Here is a 26,064-nt window from a genome sequence, read left to right as displayed (position 1 = left end):
TAGCCCTCCAATTGGATATAGATAGGCTGTTTTTTTTTACTAGTGAAGAATAAGATTGCTCCCAACTCACCTGAAAATACTTTCTTTTCTTTTTTTTTTTTTTTTTTTAATTCTCTCCCTTCACCCCCCCATTTACTCAAAGTTCATAAAAGCTTTGCTACTCTACAAGGACATCCCATTGTGGCAGGGATAGATTCTCATACTTCCCCCTCTGAGTATGTTAAACTCCTCATTACTGTCATTGTACTACCTTCTTCTTTAAAAGATTCCACTTTTGTTTTGAAATTTTTACTTGGGAACCTATTTAGAAATGGGTGACCACAGACCCTCAAGCATTAGAAACATAGATGAAACACAAGCATTGAGTCAAAGCTTGTAAAGAGTTTGTCTCCTCTGATATAAGCAACTTTTTTTTTAATGAATTCATTAGTAACTAAGGGGGGTATTTTATCAAAGCTCAGAGAGGAATCGCCAGCTGTAAGTCAGCTTCTGCCTTACATTTTATAGACTGTGTGTGAATGACAGGGGCTGATTGGTACTTTCTCTCACAATTTTATCTCTCTTCTAGATAGATGTATATACGTACGTGTATGTGTGTGTGTGTGTGTGTGTATATATATATATATATATATATATATATATATATATATATACACACACACACACACACAGGGGTGCTAAAAAACAGCTGAGACAGGTTCAGGATAATAAAGTCCACACAGGGGTGCGTGAGAAAGCTAGTGGCCACGGTTAATAAGAGCTAACCATAGATTAACCCCTTCATATACACACACAGTAAAAACCACAGCACTCACCGCACCAGAAGCGGGGCACAGCTATGCACTTACCACTCACAGGGTGGGGTGCATGTAACACTGCACTCTCCACCACAGAAGCGGGGTACACAGCTGTACTTACCACTCACAGGGCGGGGTGCATGTAGCCCATGACCACATCGCTCTAATAAATACAAACAGAGAACCCAGCACTTACCAAAGTAAACTCACTTATCCTCAACAATTCAATAAATAAATGATGGGGGTTTAGTTGGTGGATTGGCCAATGCACGGAAGCCTGTATACCGATTCAAGGTACCCCACCTTCATACAGGTCCTACACTATCACAGAGTCTTAAAACCTGACTACCACACTGCTGCATCATCTGCCTGCTAGATGTAATGTGTACCTGCCACAGACTTTATGGCTTTTAAAGGCACACTAGTCACCTATTGCACTGGCTCAAAGATGATTGCTAAAAAACAGCTGAGACAGGTTCAGGATAATAAAGTCCACACAGGGGTGCATGAGAAAGCTAGTGGCCACGGTTAGCTCTTATTAACCGTGGCCACTAGCTTTCTCATGCACCCCTGTGTGGACTTTATTATCCTGAACCTGTCTCAGCTGTTTTTTAGCAATCATCTTTGAGCCAGTGCAATAGGTGACTAGTGTGCCTTTAAAAGCCATAAAGTCTGTGGCAGGTACACATTACATCTAGCAGGCAGACGATGCAGCAGTGTGGTAGTCAGGTTTTAAGACTCTGTGATAGTGTAGGACCTGTATGAAGGTGGGGTACCTTGAATCGGTATACAGGCTTCCGTGCATTGGCCAATCCACCAACTAAACCCCCATCATTTATTTATTGAATTGTTGAGGATAAGTGAGTTTACTTTGGTGAGTGCTGGGTTCTCTGTTATATATATATATATATATAATTATTAAATACCATACCATAAAATCTCCCCATAATGGCCTAATTCAGAGGTGAACGTAAATGCGGTCATGACTGCAAGTTTATGCTAATGCCACAGACTCTCAAATTCATACAGAGACACCCACCCCTCACTGCATCTGTAATCCACTGAATTTTCATAAGTCGCCCCATTGGTCCTGCATCGATAGCACCAACAAACATTCTGAGCTCTATTGCTCAGAATGTGCATATAAACTTGGCTGCCAGTGTAACAGTTGGATGCAGTCACTTGCCGTGACATGATATCCTTCCTAAAAGATCAGATGTTATATTTAGGTCTCAGAACTTAAAAGATATGTTGGCACGTAGCCTGTTGAGCAATCCTCAGAAATCAAAGAAACTAAATTACATTCTGCATTTTTCCTTTCCTTCGTGTGTAAACATATAGCAAAACAGAATAAATAATTCTATAATGGTGATGTTTCCCATATGAGTTATTCAAGATGTCCATACAATTTATATGTAGGAAAATCTAGAAGACTCATTACATGTAGGGGTACAAGAACATTGTGTAAGTATTGAAACCCCTTTTTATGAATTTGTTTCCTTTTATTCTTCATTTACTTTTTGCTGTAGTGGTTCTATATCAAGTTGAACCACTTGCCTGGCATGGTCGCATCAGATGTGAGCACATTGGCAAGTTCCTTTATATGATCTGGTCGCGACCAGTCAGATACTGTGTGTCCAGCTGCAGGGATAAGTAACTCCCCACAGCTGCCGCTCTCAGAGGTCCCTCTGTCTCCGGGCAAAGTTTCTGCCATGCTGCTGATAACTGCTGATCGCTCAGCACGGCAGGAATCCCAACCCGGCGGCTGCAAGCAATAGCAGCCGCTGAGGAAATATAAATCAGCCACCCACGTGTGTACCTGGTGGCTGCGGGGCTGTAAAAATGAGTTGTGATATTTATGATGTTACTGTGGCCCCATCTGATTTTTTTTTTTTTGTAATTTTTTTTTTTTTTTTTTGGGGGGGTGTAGTGTAACAGTCAAAAGTTTGGACGCACCTTCTCTCAATGGTTTTTATTCATTCTAATAATTTTCTACATTGTAGATTAATACTGAAGACCTCAAAACTATGAAATAACACATATGGAATTATGTTGTAAACAAAAAAGTGTTAAACAAATCAAAATATGTTTTCTATTTTATATTCCTCAAAGTAGCCCCCTTTCACTTTGATGACATCTTTGCACACTCTTGGCATTCTCTCAGTCTGCTTCATGAGGTCTCCTGGAATGGTTTTCCAACAGTCCTGAAGGAGTTGCCAGAGGTGCTGAGCACTTGGTGGCTGCTTTTACTTCAGTCTGTGGTCCAACTCATCCCAAATCATCTCAATTGGGTTTAGGTCAGTTGATTCTGGAGGCCAGGTCATCTGACGTAGTGCTCCATCACTTTCCTTCTTGGTCAAGTAGCCCTTACATAGCCTGGAGGTGTGTTTGGGGTAATTGTCTTGTTGAAAAACAAATGATGGTCCCAGTAAGTGCAAACCAGATGGGATGGCATGGCACTGCAGAATGCTGTGGTAGCCATGCTAGTTAAGTGTGCCTTGAATTTTGAATAAATCACCAACAGTGTCACCAGCAAAGCACCATCACACCTCCTCCTCCTCCATGCTTCAGTGGGAACCACACATGCAGAAACAATCTGCTCACCTTCTCTGCGTCTCACAAAGACACGGCGGTTGGATCCAAAAATCTCAGATTTGGACTCGTCGGTGCAGTTTTCCACTAGTCTAATGTCCATTCCTTGTGTTTCTTGGCCCAAACAAATCTCTCTTCCTTGTTGTTCATCCTCCGTAGTGGCTTCTTCACAGGAATTTGACCACGAAGGCCTCATTCACGCAGTCTCCTCTGAAGTTGATGTTGAGATTTGTCTGCTACTTGAACTCTATGAAGAATTTATGTGGGCTCTAATCTGAGGTGCTGTTAAGTAGCAGTTTCTGAGGCTGGTCACTCTAATGATCTTATCCTCTACAGCAGAGGTTACTCTTTACCTTCCTTTCCTGTGGCGGTTCTCATGAGAGCCAGGTTCATCCTAACGTTTGATGGTTTTTGCAACTGCACTTGAGGATACATTCAAAGTTCTTGAAATTTTCCGTATCGACTAACCTTCATGTCTTAAAGTAGTGATGGACTGTCGTTTTTTCTTTGCTGAGTTGAGTGGTTCATGCCATAATATGAATTACAACCGTAGTCAAATAGGGGTGTCCATTGTGTATGAACCCTACCTCTGCACAACACATCTGATGGTCTCAAACACATTAAGAAGGCAAGTATTTCCACAGATTGACTCTTGACAAGGCACACCTGTTAATTCAAAACCATTCCAGGAGACTACCTCATGAAGCTGATTGAGAGAATGCCAAGAGTGTGCAAAGCTGTCATCAACGCAAAAGAGGGCTACTTTGAGGAATCTATAAAATATAACACATATTTTGATTTAACTTTTTTGTTTTGTTTTTGTTTACAACATAATTCCATATGTGCTCTTTCATAGTTTTGATGTCTTCAGTATTGATCTACAATGTAGAAATTAAAATAATAATTAAAAACCATTGAATGAGAAGGTGTGTCCAAACTTTTAACTGGTACTGTGTATATATAATTTTTTTTTTTTTTTTTTCCTAAAATCATTTTGGATATGTTTTTAAATGCATTTTTCTAAAACCACTCATAAATTGTCAATTGTTTTTTTAGCGAATTAGGTGAAAAACATGTAAGTGGTTAATTTCTGCTTTCTCCTATCTACACAAAGAGTGGTGCAGTCATAATGTTGATGTCTGTAATGTTGACATCACAGTACTGACAATTATGTTAACAGTGAATATCTTGAATATGTGAAATGTTGATATTCTGTAGGAACTGGAAGGTAAGGGTTAGGCACGAAGAGGAAGGATTTCAGAGAAGCCTTTTTATCACTTTTTTATTGTACGAGTCCAATTTGTATATATTATTTTGTATGTATTTATATTAAAACTTTCTAAAAAAGTTACTACACTATAGGCTTTCTTCCCGTTGCTGGGAGATTCTATTTTACCTTTAAGGGTCCCCGCTATTAACCATGGAAGAAGAACGTCCCAAAGAACTTATTACGTGCAAGAACCATAAGTCCTGAGGGTACTTATTTTTAAACCACCTAAGGTTGCGGGCACACCGATTTGTCTTTAAACCTGACACTGGGGGCATTATCTAATTTGCTGTATAGCCATCAACCACATCAGAAATTTTTATATGAGCACACCTTTCTATAGTTTGCAATATTACACTATTATTGCTTTCTTAATCTCCTATGGTCTACCTATCGGACTACTTAGGAAGCTAGAAGATCTGACAAGGAGAAAGACAGATTCACATTACAGGCCTGAATATAGACGGGATGTGGTACGCATATTATTATTTAATTCTCACTTGGAAACCACCAACACAGAAAAGGCGCTGGGATATATAGATATATTTAAAAAAAAAAAAAAAAATATATATATATATATAATATTTTTTTTTTTTTTTTTTAAGGTAAAATCACTTTGGATAGGGTTAAATTCATGTTCTTCACCTAGTTCACTCATAAACCCCCAAACCTTCCCCCCCCCCCCCCTTTCCCCGGCAATTTTTGCGCGGTTCCTGGCAAAATAAATAGTTAAGTGGTTAAAGATCTGTAAAACTCTGCATTAATACAGTTATGTGTTTTGTTTTTAGTGGTGTTTTTTTTTTTTTAATGTTCTCTGTATGCTCTGTGAGGTTCTTAGTGTGCATACTTAATGTGCCAATTCATATGCATTTTAGGATTGTGTATTGTAATTTCAGTCACTGCACTGTAGTACCTGTTTTAGTACCTATTAATGTATGTAATAAATGAGGTGGGCAAATCTAGAAGGAACGTGCTGAATAACTGGGGTTTGTCACCTCTCTCTACTCGGTTGTTTGGGCAAAGGGACCATTTGAGCCTCCATGGTAAATTTAAATGTTTACTTTCAATAGTGATACTTTCCTGTTTTATTCCAGACAAACAGCAAGGCGTTCACTGCCAAGACATCCTGTGTGAGGAGACGGTACCGGGAGTTTTTTTGGCTGAGAAAGCAGCTTCAGAAATATTCTGGATTAGTGTGAGTTGTATGCTCTCTAGGACTTGACAACTGCTATAGAAGCCTCACAATGTTGTACAGGTTGAGTATCCCTTATCCAAAATGCTTGGGACCAGAGGTATTTTGGATATGGGATTTTTCCGTATTTTGGAATAATTGCATACCATAATGAGATATCATGGTGATGGGACCCAAGTCTAAGCACAGAATGTATTTATGTTACATATACACCTTATACACACAGCCTGAAGGTCATTTTAGCCAATATTTTTTATAACTTTGTGCATTAAACAAAGTATGTGTACATTCACACAATTCATTTATGTTTCTTATACACCTTATATACACAGCCTGAAGGTCATTTAATACAATATTTTTAATAACTTTGTGTATTAAACAAGGTTTGTGTACATTGAGCCATCAAAAAACAAAAGTTTCACTATCTCACTCTCCCTCAAAAAAGTCCGTATTTCGGAATATTCCGTATTTCGGATATTTGGATATGGGATACTCAACCTGTACTATTATTAGTCTGCTCAAAATGAATTCAGAGGTTTAGTTTCACATTTCAAAAAGGATTTTCCTTAGATTTTAATTATTCCTCTGTATGTTGGTTATTTGTGTATCACCGCAGCCAGTATTCACTACAGTATAATTAAATACTTCCGTATATTATATACTTCACTACAGTATAATTAAACTGCTTAGTATGCCAAACGTGGATTTCTATCTTAATGTAGTTGAACACTTGATTTTAGAGAGTACCCTCTAGCAGGAGTAACTGATCATACTGTATATAATGTTAGTGTTTGGCTGAGATGATCTGTCCGCCAGACCCTTTACTTTGTCAGCAGCCTCTTATTTATTGTTTTCTTCCGTTCAAAAGACCATTCCATACAGATGGACCTTGCCAAACAGTCACAAGTGTTCACGCTAGGCTGCTTTAGCAGGACGCCGCTCCATGCCTGATTTTTAAAGTAGCAAATGCGCCCTGCCCTAATCGTGACGCCCAGCGCTGTCCCCACCTGCGAGAGGGAAGTTGCGGCGTAGCAATCGCCACTGGTGGATAGATGCCATGCGCATGCACACGGCATCTTTTCACTTTGAGGGGAGATCATGGGGCTGCTGGGCACACTCTCGAGGAGTGATGCAGATGAGTTGGTGTGCTCTGGCTGGCCACACCCCCCTTTTCTGGTGTGCACAGTCACATCCTAGCGGGAACACTACAGCCACCATAGAGGGCACTGCAGTATTTGGAAATGGTTGCAGTGTGCATGTATTTGCATTGAAGCTGCTGTACTAGTAATCTTCATTCTAGATTTCTGGCATATACTGGATAGCAGATGTATAACGTTGAGGTAACTCTTTAGTCATTTCAGTATAGGCAGGAAAAAAAACTCCATATAAAGTTATACAGCGAAACTCCTCCTTCCCTTGGTGATTGTGTAGTGTTAGGCTGGGTACACACTATGCAAAGGATTCACCTACATAGTGGCCAATTTGGTAAGCGTACACACATAATAATCGACTGCTCGATGTGTCCTTCCTAATGATGGCTGGGCAGGCATTTGAATTTGCCTACACAGCTAGACGTGCCTCTATAGCCGCATCTGCTGTGCTGCAGGGCTGACCTGATATGTCTGTGTCTCTAAAGTGGTGATGTTGTGCAGAGCAACCAATCAGATTCTGTCTATCATTTTCTAGGATGTAATAGAGAAATTAGACAATCTTATTGGTAAGCATACAGGAGGAAGAACAACTCTTGGAACAAATCGAAACGGCTGCGGGATTAGGGGACACCCTTGTGATTGGGGATTTTAATTACCCGGATATAAACTGGAGTAACGATTCATGTGCTAAAACGAGGAGCAATAGGTTCTTAAATATGTTAAAGGATCACTATTTATCTCAATTAGTTGAGGACCCAACTAGGGGTAAAGCTACCTTGGATCTAGTAATTACTAATAATGTGGATATTATATCAAACACTAAAGTTGGGGAGACCTTGGGTAACGGTGACCACTATATGATCACATTCGACATCAGTTTCAGGAAACTTAGCTACAGGGGTTCCACCAAAAATTTAAATTTTAGGAAGGCTAATTTCAGTATTCTGAGATGTGCACTTAACGACATAGAGTGGAGATTTTGTTTAATAATAATACTTCAGAAATGTGGAATGTTTTTAAAGGGGTTGCTGGATAGCGATTTTCATAAAAATTTTTCCCATGGGCAGTAAACACAGGAGTATTAAACTCAAGCCGATGTGGCTTAACAAGAAGGTTAAGGCAGAAGTGGATTTAAAAAAAAGCGGGCTTTCAAAGCATTTAAATCTAATGGAAAGTAAGAGTCCTTCAAGTATTACAAGGAATGTAATAAGAAATCAAAAAAGCAATAAGAGCAGCTAAAATGGAAAATGAAAAGCAAATTGCTATAGTGAGTAAAACCAATCCTAAAAAAATTTTTAAATACATAAACGGTAAAAGGCTAAAAAAGGAGAATATAGGTCCATTAAAAGATGAATTTGGAGAATTGATAAATGATGACGAAATAAAAGCGGAAATACTGAACAATTTCTTTTAATCAGTATTCACCAGAGAAGAACTGTTGGTGGGAGTAGAGCATAACATTTGTGACCGTGAAGATCCATGGTTAGAAACTTGTTTAAGTGAAGAAGTAATCCGAGAGAGACTAAGCAAAATTAAGGTTAATAAATCACCTGGTCCCGATGGACTTCACCCGAGGGTTCTTGTGGAGCTTAGTTCACAACTAGCACGACCCCTATACTTGATTTTCAATAGTTCAATTAGATCAGGCATGTTACTGAAGGATTGGCGTATAGCTAAGGTAGTGCCATTATTTAAAAAGGGATCCAAAAATCTTCCGGGTAACTACAGACCAGTTAGTTTGACGTCTATAGTGGGGAAAATATTGGAAGGAATTCTAAGGGACAGCATACATGAGTATCTACAGACCACTAGGATTATTAGCAAGAACCAGCATGGGTTTGTGAGGGATAGGTCATGTCAGACTAACTTAATTAGCTTCTATGAGGAAGTGAGCAATAATCTTGATCAGGGAAAAGCAGTGGATGAAGTCTTCCTAGATTTTGCAAAAGCATTCGATACAGTGCCTCACAGGAGACTGATCATCAAATTAAAGGAGCTTGGCCTAGGAAAAACTATTTGCACATGGATAAACAACTGGTTGGATAGCAGGGTACAGCGAGTAGTGGTCAACAGGAAATACTCAACCTGGTCCCCAGTAGTCAGTGGTATACCAGAAGGGTCCATACTCGGTCCACTGCTTTTCAACATATTTATCAATGACCTAGAAATAGGCCTGGAAAGCACAGTGTCAATCTTTGCAGATGATACTAAACTGTGTAAGGTAATTAACTCGGAATTGGATGTGGAGTACTTACAGAATGATCTATCTAAACTTGAACTCTGGGCGCCTAAATGGAAAATGAGGTTCAATACAGACAAATGCAAGGTTATGCATTTCGGGACTAAAAACAAACTTGCAGCCTACATACTAAATGGGGAACGACTAGGTAAAACAGATTTGGAAAAGGATTTGGGGGTACTCATTGATAATAGGCTTAATAACCATACACAATGTCTAAGCGCAGTAAAGAAGGCAAGTAAGGTGCTAGCATGCATAAAACGGGGAATTGAGTCAAGGGACTCGGATGTAATCCTGCCACTGTATAAAGCATTGGTACGTCCGCACCTGGAATATTGTGTTCAGTTTTGGGCACCACTGTATAAAAAAGATATCTGTGAACTCGAAAGGGTTCAAAGGCGAGCTACTAAATTGATTAAAGGCCTAGAGGGACTGGATTATGAGGAAAGGCTTAATAGGTTGAATATGTATACACTAGAAAAGAGGCGTCTAAGAGGGGATATTATTAATATATTCAAATACGTAAAGGGGCATTACAAAGAGTTATCAGAGGAATTATTTATTAAAAGAACACAGTTTAGGACACGTGGGCACTTGCTGCGGCTGGAGGAGAGAAAGTTCCGAACGCGACGGAGAAAAGGGTTCTTCGCTGTTAGGGCAATTAGGATGTGGAATTCCCTGCCAGGGAAGGTGGTAATGGCGGACTCTGTAAATGGATTTAAAAAAGGAATGGATACATTTCTGAATGAAAATTATATCCAAGGTTATAATATTTAAAAGATCAAAATGGTTAATCCGGGGGTTATATGAGTTATAGTAGTTAATTAGTCATAAAACATACTTAGCAGGTATGTAGATTCATCGCAACTTAATACAGGTTGAACACGATGGGCAAATTGCCTCTTTTCAACCTCAATTACTATGTTACTATGCTATGGGCATCACCACCACTTTTCATTTCTAGAACCTTTAGTAAAAATGATTGTGTGTGATAGGGCATATGATATGTAAGTTTCAGAGACTGATGTAAATGGCTAAATATTCTCTGTAAAGCACATTGTAATATGAATATGCAGTTAGATATAACTATTGTTCGTATTGTCTGATTGTAAACCACCCCACCTCTCCCTCCAGGCCGGTCCCTGGACTCCCGGGAAAACTTCCGTTTCACATGGGGTGCAGTGACGATTTTATTGAGTGCAGGCGACAAGGACTTCAGCAGTTTTTGGAACAGTGAGTTTTTTTTATTCCTTTGTTAATGTTTTGTCTTTTCATCTTTCTGTGAAATAGAAAGAGAAAATTTAATTTCTACTGTAATTAATAGAAAATGATTGCCTCTGTAAACAGAGCATTGCCTTTCATAAGTGCTATTGATAGTAGTATTTCCCTATTTTAAGGTTTACAATTTGCGCAGTAAAGGAAAAACAATTGAATATATTGAGTGTTACTGTAATTGGCTGATACTAGTAAATCGCTGACTTCGGCACATAAGACTGCGGAGGAACATGAAAGAACACTAAAGCTGCTTGTAATGAGTGCTCCCTGATCTTGAACTATGAATCCTTGCTCTTGCATTAGCCTTGCTCCATAGCACCATACTGCATCTGACCCTGGATTGAGCACTTGTACAGGACAACATGAAGGACTTGTCGATAACCATTCTCTATTTGAAAGGGGTTTGAAAAGAGGATGGGGTGTAAACTGCTTTAGCGGGTGGCATATGATTATTGGTAAGCTCTAAACCAATCCTATACCACAGTCTGACAGTCCATGCCATCAGCAGCACAGCATGTACATCCTTCCCATGGAAGAGGTCAAAACAGCAAAGCAAGAAGTGTGTGTGTGTGTGTGTGTGTGTGTGTGTGTGTGTGTGTGTTTTTTATATTTCTCCTTCATCTGCCTGGTCCTGGTCGGATAACTCTGAATATAAGTTATAAACAACTTTGAAGTCCATGTACACAGCAGTGGCAGTTTTACTTAGGCCGGTGTTAGTCTGCTCTTGAGTCAACAAGTTGTGGAGACGTTAGTCCAGTGCCTTGAGCCAGGTGTGCCAAGGGCTGACCTGATCGTTATAGCAGAGCACATCTGGGAGTCTGCTATTGGCCTGGGAGATGCCTCCAGGAATATTTGCCAGATAGGCTACAAGATCTCTGCTTCGGCAGCATTGGCTCATTGAGTTCTTTGGCTTCATACCTGGCAAGCGGATGCAGCATCCAAACTGTGGAGGCCCTGCTATTCACTGGTGATATCTTGTTTGGTCCAGAGCTGGACAAATGGATTTTACAGGCTATGTGCGGTAAGTACTTTCTTGCCCTTTACTATGACTGTCACATGTCGCCCCTATTCCGGTTCTTCCTTCCAGGCCCCATCTACATTTCATGGACTGGGTATAAGAACCTCCTCAGCAGGTTGGGATGGTAGTGCCAAGGGTCATCAACCCACCTCTTCCTGTCATGACCCCAAGCCTGACAAACCAGTGGCATAACGCGCTTCCATCCTACCTGGGTGCTTCCACGGTGAGTGCTCACCTCTTGCAGTTCTGGGAAGCATTGTTCCAGACCTGTTCAGCTGTTTGTGTTCGAAATCATGTGTCCTAGGGCTACGAGAGGGATTTTGTGTCTCCTCCCCAGTATGGTCCTTCACCACGGGATTGCCTGTCTTCAAGCTGAAGAAAGAGGTGCTTCAGTGGTCTATAATCAAGCTGCTAGACTCTGAGGTGTTGATACCCGTTCCGGTGCATTAAAGACAGCAGGGGTTCTACTTGAATCTCTTTTTGGTTCCGAAGCTAGTCTATTTGGTCAGGCCTATTTTGTTCTATGTTCTACAGATTCATAACGGAATCCCTCCACTCGGTGATTGCATGTCTGGAACCTGAAGAATTTCTTGTGTCCTTGGACATCAAGGATGCTTATCTTTACATTCCTATCTGGGAGCCGCATCAGGTGTTCCTCTGATTTGCCATCAGGGCGTCACATTTTTAAATTTTGCGCTCTGCCTTTCGGACTGTCTGCACCCGGAGTATTTACCAAGGTGATGGCGGTGGTGATTGCCCATCTCCGGTATCTGGGGATGACTGTTGTCCCTTATCTGGATGACCTCCTCCTCAAGGCTCCATCCGTGTAGAACCTCTTGACAGACGTATACCTGACACATCAGGTTCTCATCCATCATTTCTGGATTTTCAGTTTCCAGAAGTGCAGTTTTGTCATCTCAGCGTCTCCAGTTCTAAGGAATGGTTCCGGATAGCGCCTTACAGTGTGTATTCCTCCCACCAGACAAGGCTCAGGCAATTCAGCAATTGGTTTGTGTGGTTCTCCAGCCAATACGTGTGTCTATTTACCTTTTGCATCTGCCTCCTAAGGAAGATGGTGGCCTCCTTTTGAAGCTCTTCAGTTCGGCAGGCTCCATTGTGAACTGTTCCAGCTGGATCTCTATCTCAATGGTCGAGGTCACATGTTCCTATGCATCGTCTCATGTTTGTCTCCCCAAACTAGCATTTTGCTGCGCTAGTGGCTTCAGGGCAGGCTGTCTCTTTGGCATCTGGGACTGTGTGTAATCCTGACTACCAGCCTCCAGTTGGGGTGAATTCATTCTGGAACTGTAGGCAGTCTGCAGTGCGCTACTAGCGGCTTTTCCCGTTCTCAGGGCGATGGCCATCTGAGTGCAGCCGGATAATACCACAGTTGTTGCCTACATCAGTCTGCAAGGGGGAATGCGCAGCCACATGGCAATGTGCAAGGTAAGTTGTATCCTGAAAAGGGTCGGAACACACACTGGCAATCTTTTTGCTTTGTTCATCGCAGGCATGGAGAACTGGGAAGCAGACTACCTTAAGTTGCCTGTATCTTCACCCTGGCGAATGGGACTTCCATCCGGACGTCTTCTAAGAACTTGTCTGGCGTTAGGGCAGACCTTTGAACGGACCTCATGGCCGCCAGACGCAATCGCCAATTGCCCAGATACTACTCCGGGATCCGGCTGCAGATGCGGTAGACGTGCGGTCGGTGCTGTGGTGGTACGAACTCATGTATGTTTCCACCTTTTCAACTCATTCCATGGGTGCTCAAACAAATTATATTCTAGTCCATCAGTCATTCTAGTAGCTCCAGATTGGTCGCGTCGGGCTTGGCTCTCTGATCTTCGTCTGAACCTTCTGAGACCAGATCTGTTGGTGCACCCTGACTTTGGCTGTGTTTAATAGAGTGGCTATTGAGGCCGCTCTCAAGACCCAGGGGAATTCCAGAATCCATTATTCCCCACCATGCTCTGTGCTTGGAAGCTGGTGATTGCTGTTCAGTACCATCACATTTGGTGATCTTATGTAGTATGGTGTGAAGGGCATGGGTTCTCCATTGCTTCCTTCTATCTGCCCTAATTGCTGCTCTTCCTTCAGGCTGTGCTGGATGCTGGTCTGTGCTTGGGCTTCTTGAAGGTTCAAGTGTCTGCCTTCTCTGTCTTTTTTTAACAGACGCTTGGCCCTGAGGTTAAGATTTTCTCCAGGGTGTCCTATGGATCCAGCCGCCTTTTGTTCCACCTATGGCCCTGTGGGCTTTCAACCTTGGGTTGACTTTTCTCCACTTGGCAGTGTTTGACCCATTAGAGGAGGTGGACCTCAAGGGCCTGTCCTGGAAGGCGGTCCTTATGTTGGCCTTGGCTCAGAGGGTATTGCACTAGTGGGCCTTATTTTGTAGGCCTTTTTACTTCCTATTCCATCCTCTGATGGAGCTTTCCACATAAACAAGCAAATTGAGGTTCCAGTGTTGTTGGATGACGCCACATTTTCTTCCTTGGATGTGATTCGCGCTCTCTGCATATATGTAGCCCGCACAGCATCATTGCGCAAACTGATGCCTTGTTTGTGCTTAATGATGCTGCTTGGCGGGGTTGGTCTGCTTCCAAGCAGACGTTAGCCAGATGGATCTGTCTGGCCATTCGTCAATCTTATGTTGCCAGTGCTCTGCCTGCTTCCTTTTCTGTGCACTCCTTGCGCTCAGTGGGCACTCCTTGGGCTACACGCAGGGTCACCTCTGTGTTACAGCTCTGGGATGTCACCAGTATCTTGAGCTTTTGGTACTTAATGGTGAATCAGTTTCTCAGATTCCACAGGAGACATTGGACGCCCATCCAGTGCTGCATTACCTGCCAGTTTTGTTTGCCTACATGTGGTTGTAGTGTGTTTTGAACTTCTGTTAGGTCACTGATAGTCTGTGTTGATTTCTTCTCCTCCGTTCCCGTTTGTCTAAATCTGTCCTTGGTCTCCTCTTGTGCTCCGTTTCTCTAATTTGGGCTGCTGCGGGACAGAGGGGGTGGAATCAATCACATTTCTAAATTAAAGTGTCAGCTCCACTCATCCACCCATTTATACCCCAGTGCCTTGCGCTCCAGTGTCCACTGTGGAATTGGAGGAACAGATTTAGGGGTATATTCAATTAAAGTCTGATCCATTCCAACATGTATTTGTCGGAATGGATCCGACAACCCCTATTCAATCCCATCCTAATTCGACTTTTTCAAGTCGAATTGAGATGGGACGCAGAGGAGTTGAAGGGGGGGCGAGCCACGGGGAGACAGCCGGTGGGCATACAGGGAAGATCAGCGCTACAGTAGCGCTGCAGCAGGATGTCACTCAGCCGGCCGACCTCATGGCAGCTTCCATCCGGCTCCAGCAGCGTGCTGGAGCCGGGTGGAAGCTGCCGTGAGGTCGGGCAGCTGAGCGACATCCAGCTGCAGCGCTGATCTCCCTGTATGCCCGCCGGCTGGCCCTCCGTCTCCCTGCGGCCCCCCCCCCCACCCCCCCACCCCCCCCCTCCCTCTCCTCCTCTGGGTCCGCATCTCAGTCCGACATCTTTTTGATGTCGGACTGAGATGGTTGAATTACGACACAAGCACGTGGATCGGCAGCTATTCCGCCGATCCACGTGCTTTTCGACAAGCTGAATTCATCGACTTGTCGAAAAATGTAGGGATATATTGAATAGGACGAATCATGATTCGACCTTAAAAAGTCGAAAACTGCCGTCTTTTCGACAGATGGCAGTTTTCGACTTCAATTGAATATACCCCTTATAGGTAAGTACCAAAATCTTTTTCTCTTAGGTCCTAGAGGATGCTGGGGACTCCATAAGGACCATGGGGTATAGACGGGCTCCGCAGGAGACATGGGCACTCTAAAGACTTTAGATGGGTGTGCACTGGCTCCTCCCTCTATGCCCGTCCTCCAGACCTCAGTTAGATCCTGTGCCCAGAGGAGCCTAGATGCACTGCAGGGGAGCTCTACTGAGTTTCTCTGAAAAGACTTTTGTTAGGTTTTTTATTTTCAGGGAGCACTGCTGGCAACAGGCTCCCTGCATCGTGGGACTGAGGGGAGATAAGCAGACCTACTTAACTGATAGGCCCTGCTTCTTAGGCTACTGGACACCATTAGCTCCAGAGGGTCGGAACACAGGTGTCGTCCTCGCTGTTCGTCCCCGAGCCGAGCCGCCGTCGTCCTCACAGAGCCGGAAGATAGAAGCCGGGTGAGTAAGAAGTAAGAGTAAGAAGAAAGAAGACTTCTCAGGCGGCAGAAGACTTCAGATTTTCAGTGCTCCCACACTCACACACACACACACACACACACACACACACACACACACACACACACACACACACACACGGCACTGTAAGGGTGCAGGGGGGGGTGCCCTGGGCAGCAATAATAACCTCAAGGGACACTGGCTAGCATGTTAGATACTGCGGAGGCAGTATATTAGAAAACCCCCGCCAGTATAAAGAATTTGAGCGGGACCGAAGCCCGCCATCGAGGGGGCGGAGCTTGATCCTCCAGCACTAACCAGCGCCATTTTCTCCACAGCACGCTGCAGAGAAGCTGCTCCCCAGACTCTCCCCTGCTGAGCAAGTACAGAGGGCAAAAACGAGGGGGGGGGGGGCACACTTAATTGTCGCAGTAAGTGTATTATTTATCCATAAAAGCGCTGTACAGACTGGGATTTTGTTCCAGTGGCGCTGGGCGTGTGCTGGCATACTCTCTCTGTCTCTCCAAAGGGCCTTATTGGGGGGCTGTCCACATATTTGTATATCCCAGTGTGTGTGAGGGTGTCTGCAAGTGTGTGTCGGCATGTCTGAAGCGGAAGGCTAGTCTAGGGAGGAGGCAGAGCAGATGATTGTGGTGTCTCCGTCGGCACCGCCGACACCTGATTGGTTGGATATGTGGAATGTTTTAAATGCAAATGTGACTTTATTACATAAAAGATTGGACAAAACAGAGTCCAGGGAAATAGCAGGGAGTCAATCCATGGCTTTGACTGTGGCACAAGGCCCTTCGGGGTCTCATAAACGTCCCCTTTCCCAGGTAGCAGACACTGATACCGACACGGATTCTGACTCCAGTGTCGACTATGATGATGCGAGGTTACACCCACACCCATTATGATTATTGCAATAAAGGATCTTTTACATATCACAGAAGACCCATCTGTCCCTGACACGAGGGTCTGCATGTTTAAGGAAAAGAAACCTGAGGTAACGTTTCCCCCATCTCATGAGCTGAACGCCTTATTTGAAAAAGCTTGGGAAACTCCAGACAAGAAACTGCAGATTCCCAAGAGAATTATTATGGCGTATCCTTTCTCCTCACAGGACAGGTTACGGTGGGAATCCTCGCCCACGGTGGACAAGGCTTTGACGCGCTTGTCCAAAAAGGTGGCGCTACCGTCTCCGGACACGGCAGCCCTCAAGGATCCTGCGGATCGCAGACATTAAACTACCTTAAAATCAATCTATACACATACGGGTGCCTTGCTCAGACCAGCAGTAGCGTCAGCATGGGTGGGTAGCGCAATTGCAGCATGGGCAGATAATTTGTCATCTGACATTGACACCCTAGATAAGGATAGCATTTTATTGACCTTGGGTCACATTAAAGACGCAGCGTTGTATATGAGAGAGGCTGCGAGAGACATTGGGCTGTTGGGTTCAAGAGCCAATGCCATGGCAATTTCTGCTAGACTGTCCCTGTGGACCCGCCAATGGACGGGTGATGCCGATTCAAAGAGACATATGGAAACTTTACCTTACAAGGGTGAGGTTTTATTTGGGGAGGGCCTCGCGGACCTGGTGTCCACAGCTACCGCGGGTAAGTCTTCTTTTTTGCCTTATGTTCCCCCACAGCAAAAGAAAACACCTCAATATCAGATGCAGTCCTTTCGGTTGTATAAGTCCAGAAGGGGTCAGGGCTCTTCCTTCCTCGCCAGAGGTAAGGGTAGAGGGAAAAGAACGCCTGCTATGGCTAGTTCCCAGGAACAAAAGTCCTCCCCGGCTTCTACAAAATCCACCGCATGACGCTGGGGCTCCACTGAGGGAGTCCGCGCCGGTGGGGGCATGTCTTCGACTCTTCAACCGGGTCTGGATTCAGTCGGATTTGGATCCTTGGGCGATCGAAATTGTATCCCAAGGATACAAACTGGAATTCGAAGAAGTGCCTCCTCGACGATTTTTCAAATCGGCTTTGCCAGCTTCTCCCCCAGAGAGGGAAAAAGTTTCAGCTGCCATACAAAAGCTGTGTCAACAACAAGTGATTATCAATGTTCCCCTAATGCAACAGGGCAAAGGGTACTATTCAACCCTATTTGTGGTCCCGAAGCCAGATGGCTCGGTCAGACCCATTCTGAATCTAAAATCCCTGAACCTGTATTTGAAAGTTCAAATTCAAGATGGAATTTCTCCGGGCAGTGATCTCCAGCCTGGAAGGGGGGGGATTTTATGGTATCACTAGACATAAAGGATGCATACCTTCATGTCCCCATTTATCCCCCTCATCAGGCGTACCTGATATTCGCTGTACAGGATTGTCATTACCAGTTTCAGACGTTGCCGTTTGGGCTTTCCACGGCCCGAGGATTTTCACCAAGGTAATGGGGGAAATGATGGTGCTCTTGCGCAGGCAAGGAGTCACAATTATCCCATACTTGGACGATCTCCTGATAAAAGCGAGATCGAGAGATCAATTGCTGAAAAGCGTGTTGCTCTCCCTGAGAGTGCTGCAGCAACACATCTGGATCCTAAATCTACCAAAGTCGCAGTTGATTCCAACGACTCGGCTATCATTTTTAGGCATGATTCTGGACACTGAAAAAAAGAGGGTTTTTCTCCCAACGGAAAAAGCCCAGGAACTCCAGAACATGGTCAGAGACCTGTTAAAACCAAAAAGAGTGTCAGTACATCAATGCACTCGAGTACTGGGAAAAATGGTGGCGGCCTACGCGGCCATCCCCTTCGGCAGGTTCCATGCGAGGACGTTTCAGTGGGACCTTCTGGACAGTGGTCGGGGTCCCATCTACAAATACATCAGAAAATAAGCCTGTCCCCCAGGGCCAGGGTCTCTCTCCTGTGGTGGCTTCAGAGTGCTCACCTTCTAGAGGGTCGCAGGTTCGGCATTCAAGACTGGGTTCTAGTGACCACGGACGCGAGCCTCCGAGGATGGGGAGCAGTCACACAAGGAAAAAATTTTCAGGGACTATGGTCAAGCCAGGAGGCTTGTCTACACATCAACGTGCTGGAATTAAGGGCCATATACAACGGCCTACGACAAGCGGAGAATCTTCGCGAAAAAAAATGGGGGAGTGTCTCCCAGCGCTTAGTTATATCGAGTGAGTTCTATACAAATGAAAATATCAATAATCACACAATTCAAAAGAATAAAATAAAATCAATTTTCTTTTATTAAAGGTAAACTATGGGGATTTCCATAAAATGTGTCTTTCACTCCGTTCTAGAATACTAAAAATTATACAGTGGTTCCTAATACCGGTATTAGGAACCACTGTATAATTTTTAGTATTCTAGAACGGAGTGAAAGACACATTTTATGGAAATCCCCATAGTTTACCTTTAATAAAAGAAAATTGATTTTATTTTATTCTTTTGAATTGTGTGATTATTGATATTTTCATTTGTATAGAACTCACTCGATATAACTAAGCGCTGGGAGACACTCCCCCCTTTTTTTCGTATTCTAATAACGAAGAGGATAGTGGAATCCTCTTTTTGTTCTCCAGAGCAGCTGTAATTTATCGAGTGAAGCAGGAATAAGCGCAGTCCCCTACCCTTTCTTTTTAAATCTTCACGACCTACCGGTTCTGATTCAATCAGACAACGTCACAGCCGTGGCTCATGTAAACCGCCAGGGCGGGACAAGGAGCAGAGTGGCAATGGCGGAAGCCACCAGGATTCTTCGCTGGGCGGAAAATCACGTAAGCGCTCTGTCAGCAGTCTTCATTCCGGGAGTGGACAACTGGGAAGCAGACTTCCTCAGCAGACACGATCTCCATCCGGGAAAGTGGGGTCTACATCAAGAAGTTTTTGCAGAGATAACAGTCGTTGGGGACTTCCTCAAATAGACATGATGGCATCACGCCTCAACAAGAAGCTTCGGATGTATTGTTCCAGGACAAGGGACCCTCAGGCAGTAGCGGTGGACGCCCTGGTGACACCATGGGTGTTTCAGTCGGTCTGTGTTCCCTCCTTTTACCGCTCATCTCAAAAATATTGAGAATCATAAGACGAAAAAGAGTACAGACAATACTCATTGTTCCGGATTGGCCTCGAAGGGCCTGGTATTCAGATCTTCAGGAAATGCTCACAGAAGATCCGTGGTCTCTTCCTCTCAGGGAGGACCTGTTGCAGCAGGGGCCCTGTGTGTTCCAAGACTTACCGCGGTTACGTTTGACGGCATGGCGGTTGAACACCAAATCCTAGCTAGGAAAGGTATTCCGGTGGAAGTCATCCCTACTCTGATAAAAGCTAGGAAGGAGGTGATGGCGAAACATTATCACCGTAGCTGGAGGAAATATGTATCTTGGTGTGAAGCCAAGAATGAATGCTCCTACGGAAGTTTTTCACCTGGGCCGTTTTCTCCACTTTCTACAGACAGGAGTGGATATGGGCCTAAAGTTAGGCTCCATTAAGGTGCTTTTTTCGTCCCTATCAATATTCTTTCAGAAGGGACCTTTAACGTGGTTTTACAGTTCCTTAAATCACACTGGTTTGAACCTCTTCAAACGGTTGAATTAAAATTTCTCACTTGGAAAGTGGTCATGTTGCTGGCCTTGGCATCTGCAAGGCGGGTGTCCGAATTGGCGGCTTTGTCTTACAAGAGCCCCTATCTGATTTTCCATGTGGATCGAGCAGAGTTGAGAACTCGTCCTCAATTTCTACCTAAGGTGGTTTCGTCGTTTCATATGAACCAACCTATTGTGGTGCCTGTGGCTTCGAGTGACTTGGAGGATTCCAAGTCCCTTGATGTAGTCAGGACCTTAAAAATTTATGTAGCCAGGACGGCTCGAGTTCAGAAAACAGAGGCACTGTTTGTCCTGTATGCGGCCAACAAAGTTGGCGCTCCTGCTTCTAAGCAGACTATTGCTCGATGGATCTGTAACACGATTCAGCAGGCTCATTCTACGGCTGGATTGCCGTTACCTAATTCGTTGGAGGCCCATTCCACTAGGAAGGTGGGCTCTTCTTGGGCGGCTGCCTGAAGCGTCTTGGCTTTACAGCTTTGCCGAGCAGCTACTTGGTCGGGTTCAAACACTTTTGCAAAATTCTACAAGTTTGATACCCTGGCTGAGGAGGACCTCATGTTTGCTCAATCGGTGCTGCAGAGTCATCCGCACTCTCCCGCCCGGTCTGGAGCTTTGGTATAATCCCCATGGTCCTTACGGAGTCCCCAGCATCCTCTAGGATGGAAGAGAAAATACGATTTTAAACCTACCGGTAAATCTTTTTCTCCTAGTCCGTAGAGGATGCTGGGCGCCCGTCCCAGTGCGGGCTAATTTCTGCAAGGCTTGTATATAGTTGTTGCTTACATAAGGGTTATGTTACAGTTGAGATCAGTCTCTGGCTGATGCTTTTTTTTCATGCTGTTAACTGGTTTAGTATGTACCATGTTGTATGGTGTGGGCTGGTATGTATCTTGCCCTTAGATTAACAAAAATCCTTTCCTCGTACTGTCCGTCTCCTCTGGGCACAGTTCTTTAACTGATGTCTGGAGGAGGGGCATAGAGGGAGGAGCCAGTGCACACCCATCTAAAGTCTTTAGAGTGCCCATGTCTCCTGCAGAGCCCGTCTATACCCCATGGTCCTTATGGAGTCCCCAGCATCCTCTACGGACTAGGAGAAAAAGATTTACCGGTAGGTTTAAAATCTTTTCTCCTTCTTTTTTTTTTTTTTTTTTTTTTTTTTTTTTTAAATAGTAATTGTTAAATGTTTATTTACAAATTGTATTACTATGTAATTGCTTACAAGTATATTAAAGAACATCACTCTCTAGAAAATACTGTATGTATGCATGCATACAATATTTGCATTTATACTTTCACTTGATTTCAGTCTAACTTATAAAGATACTGGGACTGATTCTGAGATGCCGGCCTAGTGGCTGTAGTTGCGGGTTTACTCCATCTGCTACATCACTTCATAATTAGTGTCCTTACTTGGACCAGAATCATGCTAGGAGCAAGACATCGGTCAGAAAAGGGGCTTCCGCTGGCTGTCTGTGCGACGTAGGTGCAGGGAGCATTATACCCACAAGTCAGGGCAGCTCACTGTGCTTGCCCTAATATGCAAAGTTTCATGAAAAACATATACGACCGAGTTCTGTCCAACAGAATAGGACGGAAATAAGGAAAAATGTGTAAATTAGCCTCTGCACTGTATGCAAAGACTTGCCATTTACATCCATTCACAGCTATGCCTGAATCAGCCCCGCTGTGTTTGGGACATTATTCCTGTTTCGAATTCATAAAAGATTTCAGTAATTGTTAGGATTATGGTGTGTACGTATTAATTGGGGATTAGAGAATTTCTAATATAATTGACTGTTATGGGTATATTGTGGCAGGCATGACAAATAGTAACCTTGAGTGATTGCTGAGTGTGTCTAATTGCTTGTGTCTTTGTGTCAGCAGAGCTGTACAGAATATGGTCCTTCTGTCGGATAGTCAGCTGCACCTCTTCCTGCAGAGCCAGTTGGCAGTGGCTGAGATTGAGGCCTGTGTCCAAGGGCGGCGATCATACACTGCTACTGAAGCTATCCTGAATTATGCCATATCCAACAGAGGCTGGGCCCAGGAGGAAACTGAATAGTTAGCGGCATCTAAACAAGAAGAGAGGACCTTGAAGTTAAATTTGTTTGTGGTTTTTTTTTTTGTGACTCGCTGTTAAAGGGAAAACAACATCTCGGTCTAGAATACTTTGCACTTTACATTTTTTTTTTTTTTACTTGTCAACCATGAGCAGGAATTTTCTTTTAGAAATAGTTGCACAATATTTCTGTTTGCCCTTGTCTCAGTGAGGAACTGCTGTGTTCTAAATGGTGAGAAAACAAGCACCGTGCTATGGCTATTTTTTCTGAAAATGTTATCACAAGATTCTAATATATGAATGCATCCTAGCCGAGAAGACTACTGGCCTTTTATGCAGTTTGAGAAATACAGTACCTACTTTTCCTTTTGATTCATAAATCTGAAAAAGCCTGTGCTATTCATCCAGCTGGCCCATCAACAACACAGATCCTGCATTACAATGAGACAGTGGATAAAGGACTGTTTATGCTGGTGACCTGCACGAACAACATACTGCACCTGCTACTACAGTATTGTTTGATACTCCCTGTATCCTATAAATGCAGGTATCTTTCTCATAGTTCATATTATGTATTCCCATTAATTCCCCTGCAGGTTGAGCACGTGTGGCTTTTGTAAGCTGCTACATCACTGGGGTTGGAGGTGAACATTGCATATAGCACGTGCAGTCAGTACAAAACACACTGGGCTTTATACTGACTGCGAGCGCCGTTTTACATTTTAACCTCAAACCCCCCCCCCCTTCCAGGAAGTGGCGTCTTACAAGAGCCGCGGCTTCATAAACAAAGCGCTAGGTATTGTTCTACTGGACTGCAGTTTATTCTCTTATTCATAGTAGTAGAGCTACTCATTCACTACTGAACATGTTATATTAGAGCTTGTTACAATAAATACAAAGCTGTAATATACATACTTTTTGAGCAAATGTATTTTTCTGGTGCAGCTTTCACATGCTTTGTTCATAATTTTTACCTATGTATCTCTGCTGTTTCATACTCAAATGAAATTAAGAAGCCGGTACGGAGACGAATACTGTAAATTACTCTCGATACATTACCACATATTGAGCAAAATTCCAATGGAGCAGATTTGTAATGGAGGTGGGGATGAAAACTGAAGGGAACATAAAATATAGGGGAATTTGTGCGTGGAGTAAAGGATCCACAAGGAACAGCCACACTAACGTGCGAGTGTCAGGTTAGTTTGTACATGCCATTATATGAAGAATGCCAGTTTGTGACCAGACTGAACAAAGTAAGTCATATACTCTATATCAGGGGTGGGAAACATTTTTTTCTACCAAGGGCCATTAGATTATTTATAAAATCCCTCAGGAGCCATACAAAAATTATCAATTGAAAAATTAGCCTGCCCCCAGTCACTTGTTATGCCCCAGTAGAAAGGCCCCCAGTCAGTTGCTATGCCCCCTAGTAGCACTGTATATATATGTGTATATATATATATATATGTGTGTGTGTATGTATGTGTATATATATATATATATATATATATATATATATATATGTGTATATATATGTATGTATGTATATATGTATATATTACACACACATATTGTAAGGGAAAAATAAAAAAAAACAATACTCACCAGCCCCTCTCCTGTTTCCGGACCGCTGCCCTCCGCCTGGCCGTCCGCTCCTTGGAACTATGGGAGCGTCGCACATGTACACTGCCTGAGCTGGAAGCCGGAGATCAGGAGTGAGCTCCTGCTTCCGGCTGCTGCTGAGAAGGAGCCGGGCGCCCGCTGGTGACAATCTCAGCGGGCGCCCGGCATCTCCCTCGGTTAGGTGAGCCTGGCTGGGTCTGATCAAGTGTCTTTGCGGGCCCTATACGGCCCCCGGGCCTGAGGTTCCCCACCCCTGCTCTATATGGTAGGTGTGCCACAACCTCTTGAGGGTATGTTGAAATGACATTGCTGCAGCATATTACCAATAGGAGGTGGCAGGTTTTCACTGTAATTATTTGTCTAAAAAAATGGTTTAGAAGGTTGAAAACTCAGTAAATGGACATCATCTTGTATCATACTTTTAAGGGATCTAATTTAGAGTTCTTGACATATCCAAACAGGCTTTTCTCGGAAAAGGTACAGTTTGTGAACATCCTCCAAAATTTGTATGATGTACAGTACTGTGCAAAAGTTTCAGGCAGGTGTGGAAAAAATGCAGCAAAAAAAGAAAGCTTTCAAAAATTGTAGTGTTTATTTTGATCAAATAACACACTGCAAAGTGATTTAATTTCGATTTCTCTTCCATTCAGTCAATGTTTGGTTTGACCACCATTTACCCTTTTGTCTCCAAATTTATTCTAGAGCAGGACAACAACCCCAATCATACAGCCAATGGGGGTCATTCCGACCTGATCACACTCTGCCATTTTTTGCAGAGCAGCGATCAGGTCACTACTGCGCAGCGTATGCACCGCAATGCACAGGCGCGTCGTACGGGTACAAAGCGGATCGTTGCGGGGGGATGGATTTTACGAAGAGTCCATTCGCACAGCCGATCACAAGAAGATTGACAGGAAGAGGGCGTTTATGGGTGTGAACTGACCGTTTTCAGGGAGTGGTTGGAAAAACGCAGGCATGACCAAGCGTTTGCAGGGCGGGTGTCTGACGTCAATTCTGGGACTGGACAGGCTGAAGTGATCGCTGCGGCTGAGTAAGTTCAGACCTACTCAGAAACTGCACAAACTATTTTTGTAGTGCTCGGCTGCGCAGGCGTGCGCACACTTGCAAAGCTGAAATACACTCCCCAGTGCGCGGCGACTATGCGTTTGCACGGCTGCAAAAAGTACCTAGCGAGCGATCAACTCGGAATGACTTTTGATCAGGGTTATTTGGGTAGTTTCTGTTGTCATGATTTAAAAAGAGTAAACAGTTGTTTGACAATAAATGGCTTCACCCAACCACTAACCATGAGTGAAAGAAAAGTTTGTGAGTTATCATTCATATTCTCTGACAAATGGCCAGAAAATCACAAATTCTGCTAGGGTATGTAAACTTATGAGCACAACTGTATGTATGTGTGTGTGTGTGTGTATGTATGTATGTATGTATGTGTGTGTGTGTATATATATATATATATATAATATATATATATATATATATATATATATATATATATATATATATATATATATATATACACACACATCTACAAGATCATATGTGTCAGTTCAGTTACGTGCAATATCAAGATTGCAATGGCACCTCATCTCGCCCCAGATGTGCAGATTTTGGGAGGCTGCAAACAAAAACCTGCAATTGACATACAGTATTGCTGCAATTACTCACAGATCGAGCTGCCTTGCATCTAACTGAACTGAACCGAACCCATAGGGGGATTCCAATTGCGGTTGAAGTTTTTGCCCCCATGAGTTTTGTCAAGTTCACCTCGCACAAAATTGCTCTATGCGGCTCCAAGCAAAAATGTGCAAATTCTGGCTGAGTGCAGGCCGCGGGAGGCGGTGCCACCTTCACCCGCAGTTTTATACCCCCTAGTTGTTCACGGGCAGCGGAGTTTTGCTGGGCCCAGTTAGCAGTGCGTCGTCTCTGGCAGAAGATTCCCCTTAGAGTGCCTAAACTATTTGTAATTTGCTGTGATCCAGCACGTTTCAGGATTTGCTTTCCTCAGTGATGACTGTTTGGTCATAAATTCCAGATTTCTTTAAAAA

At 43.6% G+C, this 26,064-nt stretch overlaps 1 protein-coding gene and 1 long non-coding RNA gene across 6 annotated transcripts in view; both read left to right on the top strand.

The window, feature by feature from the left end:
- The window catches only part of SNX11 (sorting nexin 11), a 56,268-nt gene extending 30,965 nt beyond the window's left edge, over positions 1-25,303 (top strand). For all 5 annotated transcript variants that reach the window (XM_063959616.1, XM_063959612.1, XM_063959617.1 and 2 more), the window contains 3 exons: positions 5,751-5,851; positions 10,373-10,471; positions 22,198-25,303. In XM_063959616.1, the coding sequence (XP_063815686.1) occupies positions 5,751-5,851; positions 10,373-10,471; positions 22,198-22,375 (378 nt within the window). In that variant the 3' untranslated portion in view covers positions 22,376-25,303. The remainder of the gene's footprint in view (positions 1-5,750; positions 5,852-10,372; positions 10,472-22,197) is intronic.
- Positions 2,217-5,480, top strand: LOC135055488 (uncharacterized). The gene is made up of 3 exons (XR_010243761.1): positions 2,217-2,261; positions 4,752-4,865; positions 5,063-5,480. It is a non-coding gene; the product is annotated as an uncharacterized LOC135055488 (long non-coding RNA).
- Positions 25,304-26,064: the final 761 nt, after the last annotated feature.

This window comes from Pseudophryne corroboree, chromosome 3 (genome assembly GCF_028390025.1).
Source record: "Pseudophryne corroboree isolate aPseCor3 chromosome 3, aPseCor3.hap2, whole genome shotgun sequence".
NCBI lineage: Eukaryota > Metazoa > Chordata > Amphibia > Anura > Myobatrachidae > Pseudophryne > Pseudophryne corroboree.
Note: the sequence above shows the minus strand (reverse complement) of the source record. Positions and strands in the feature narration are given on the sequence as shown.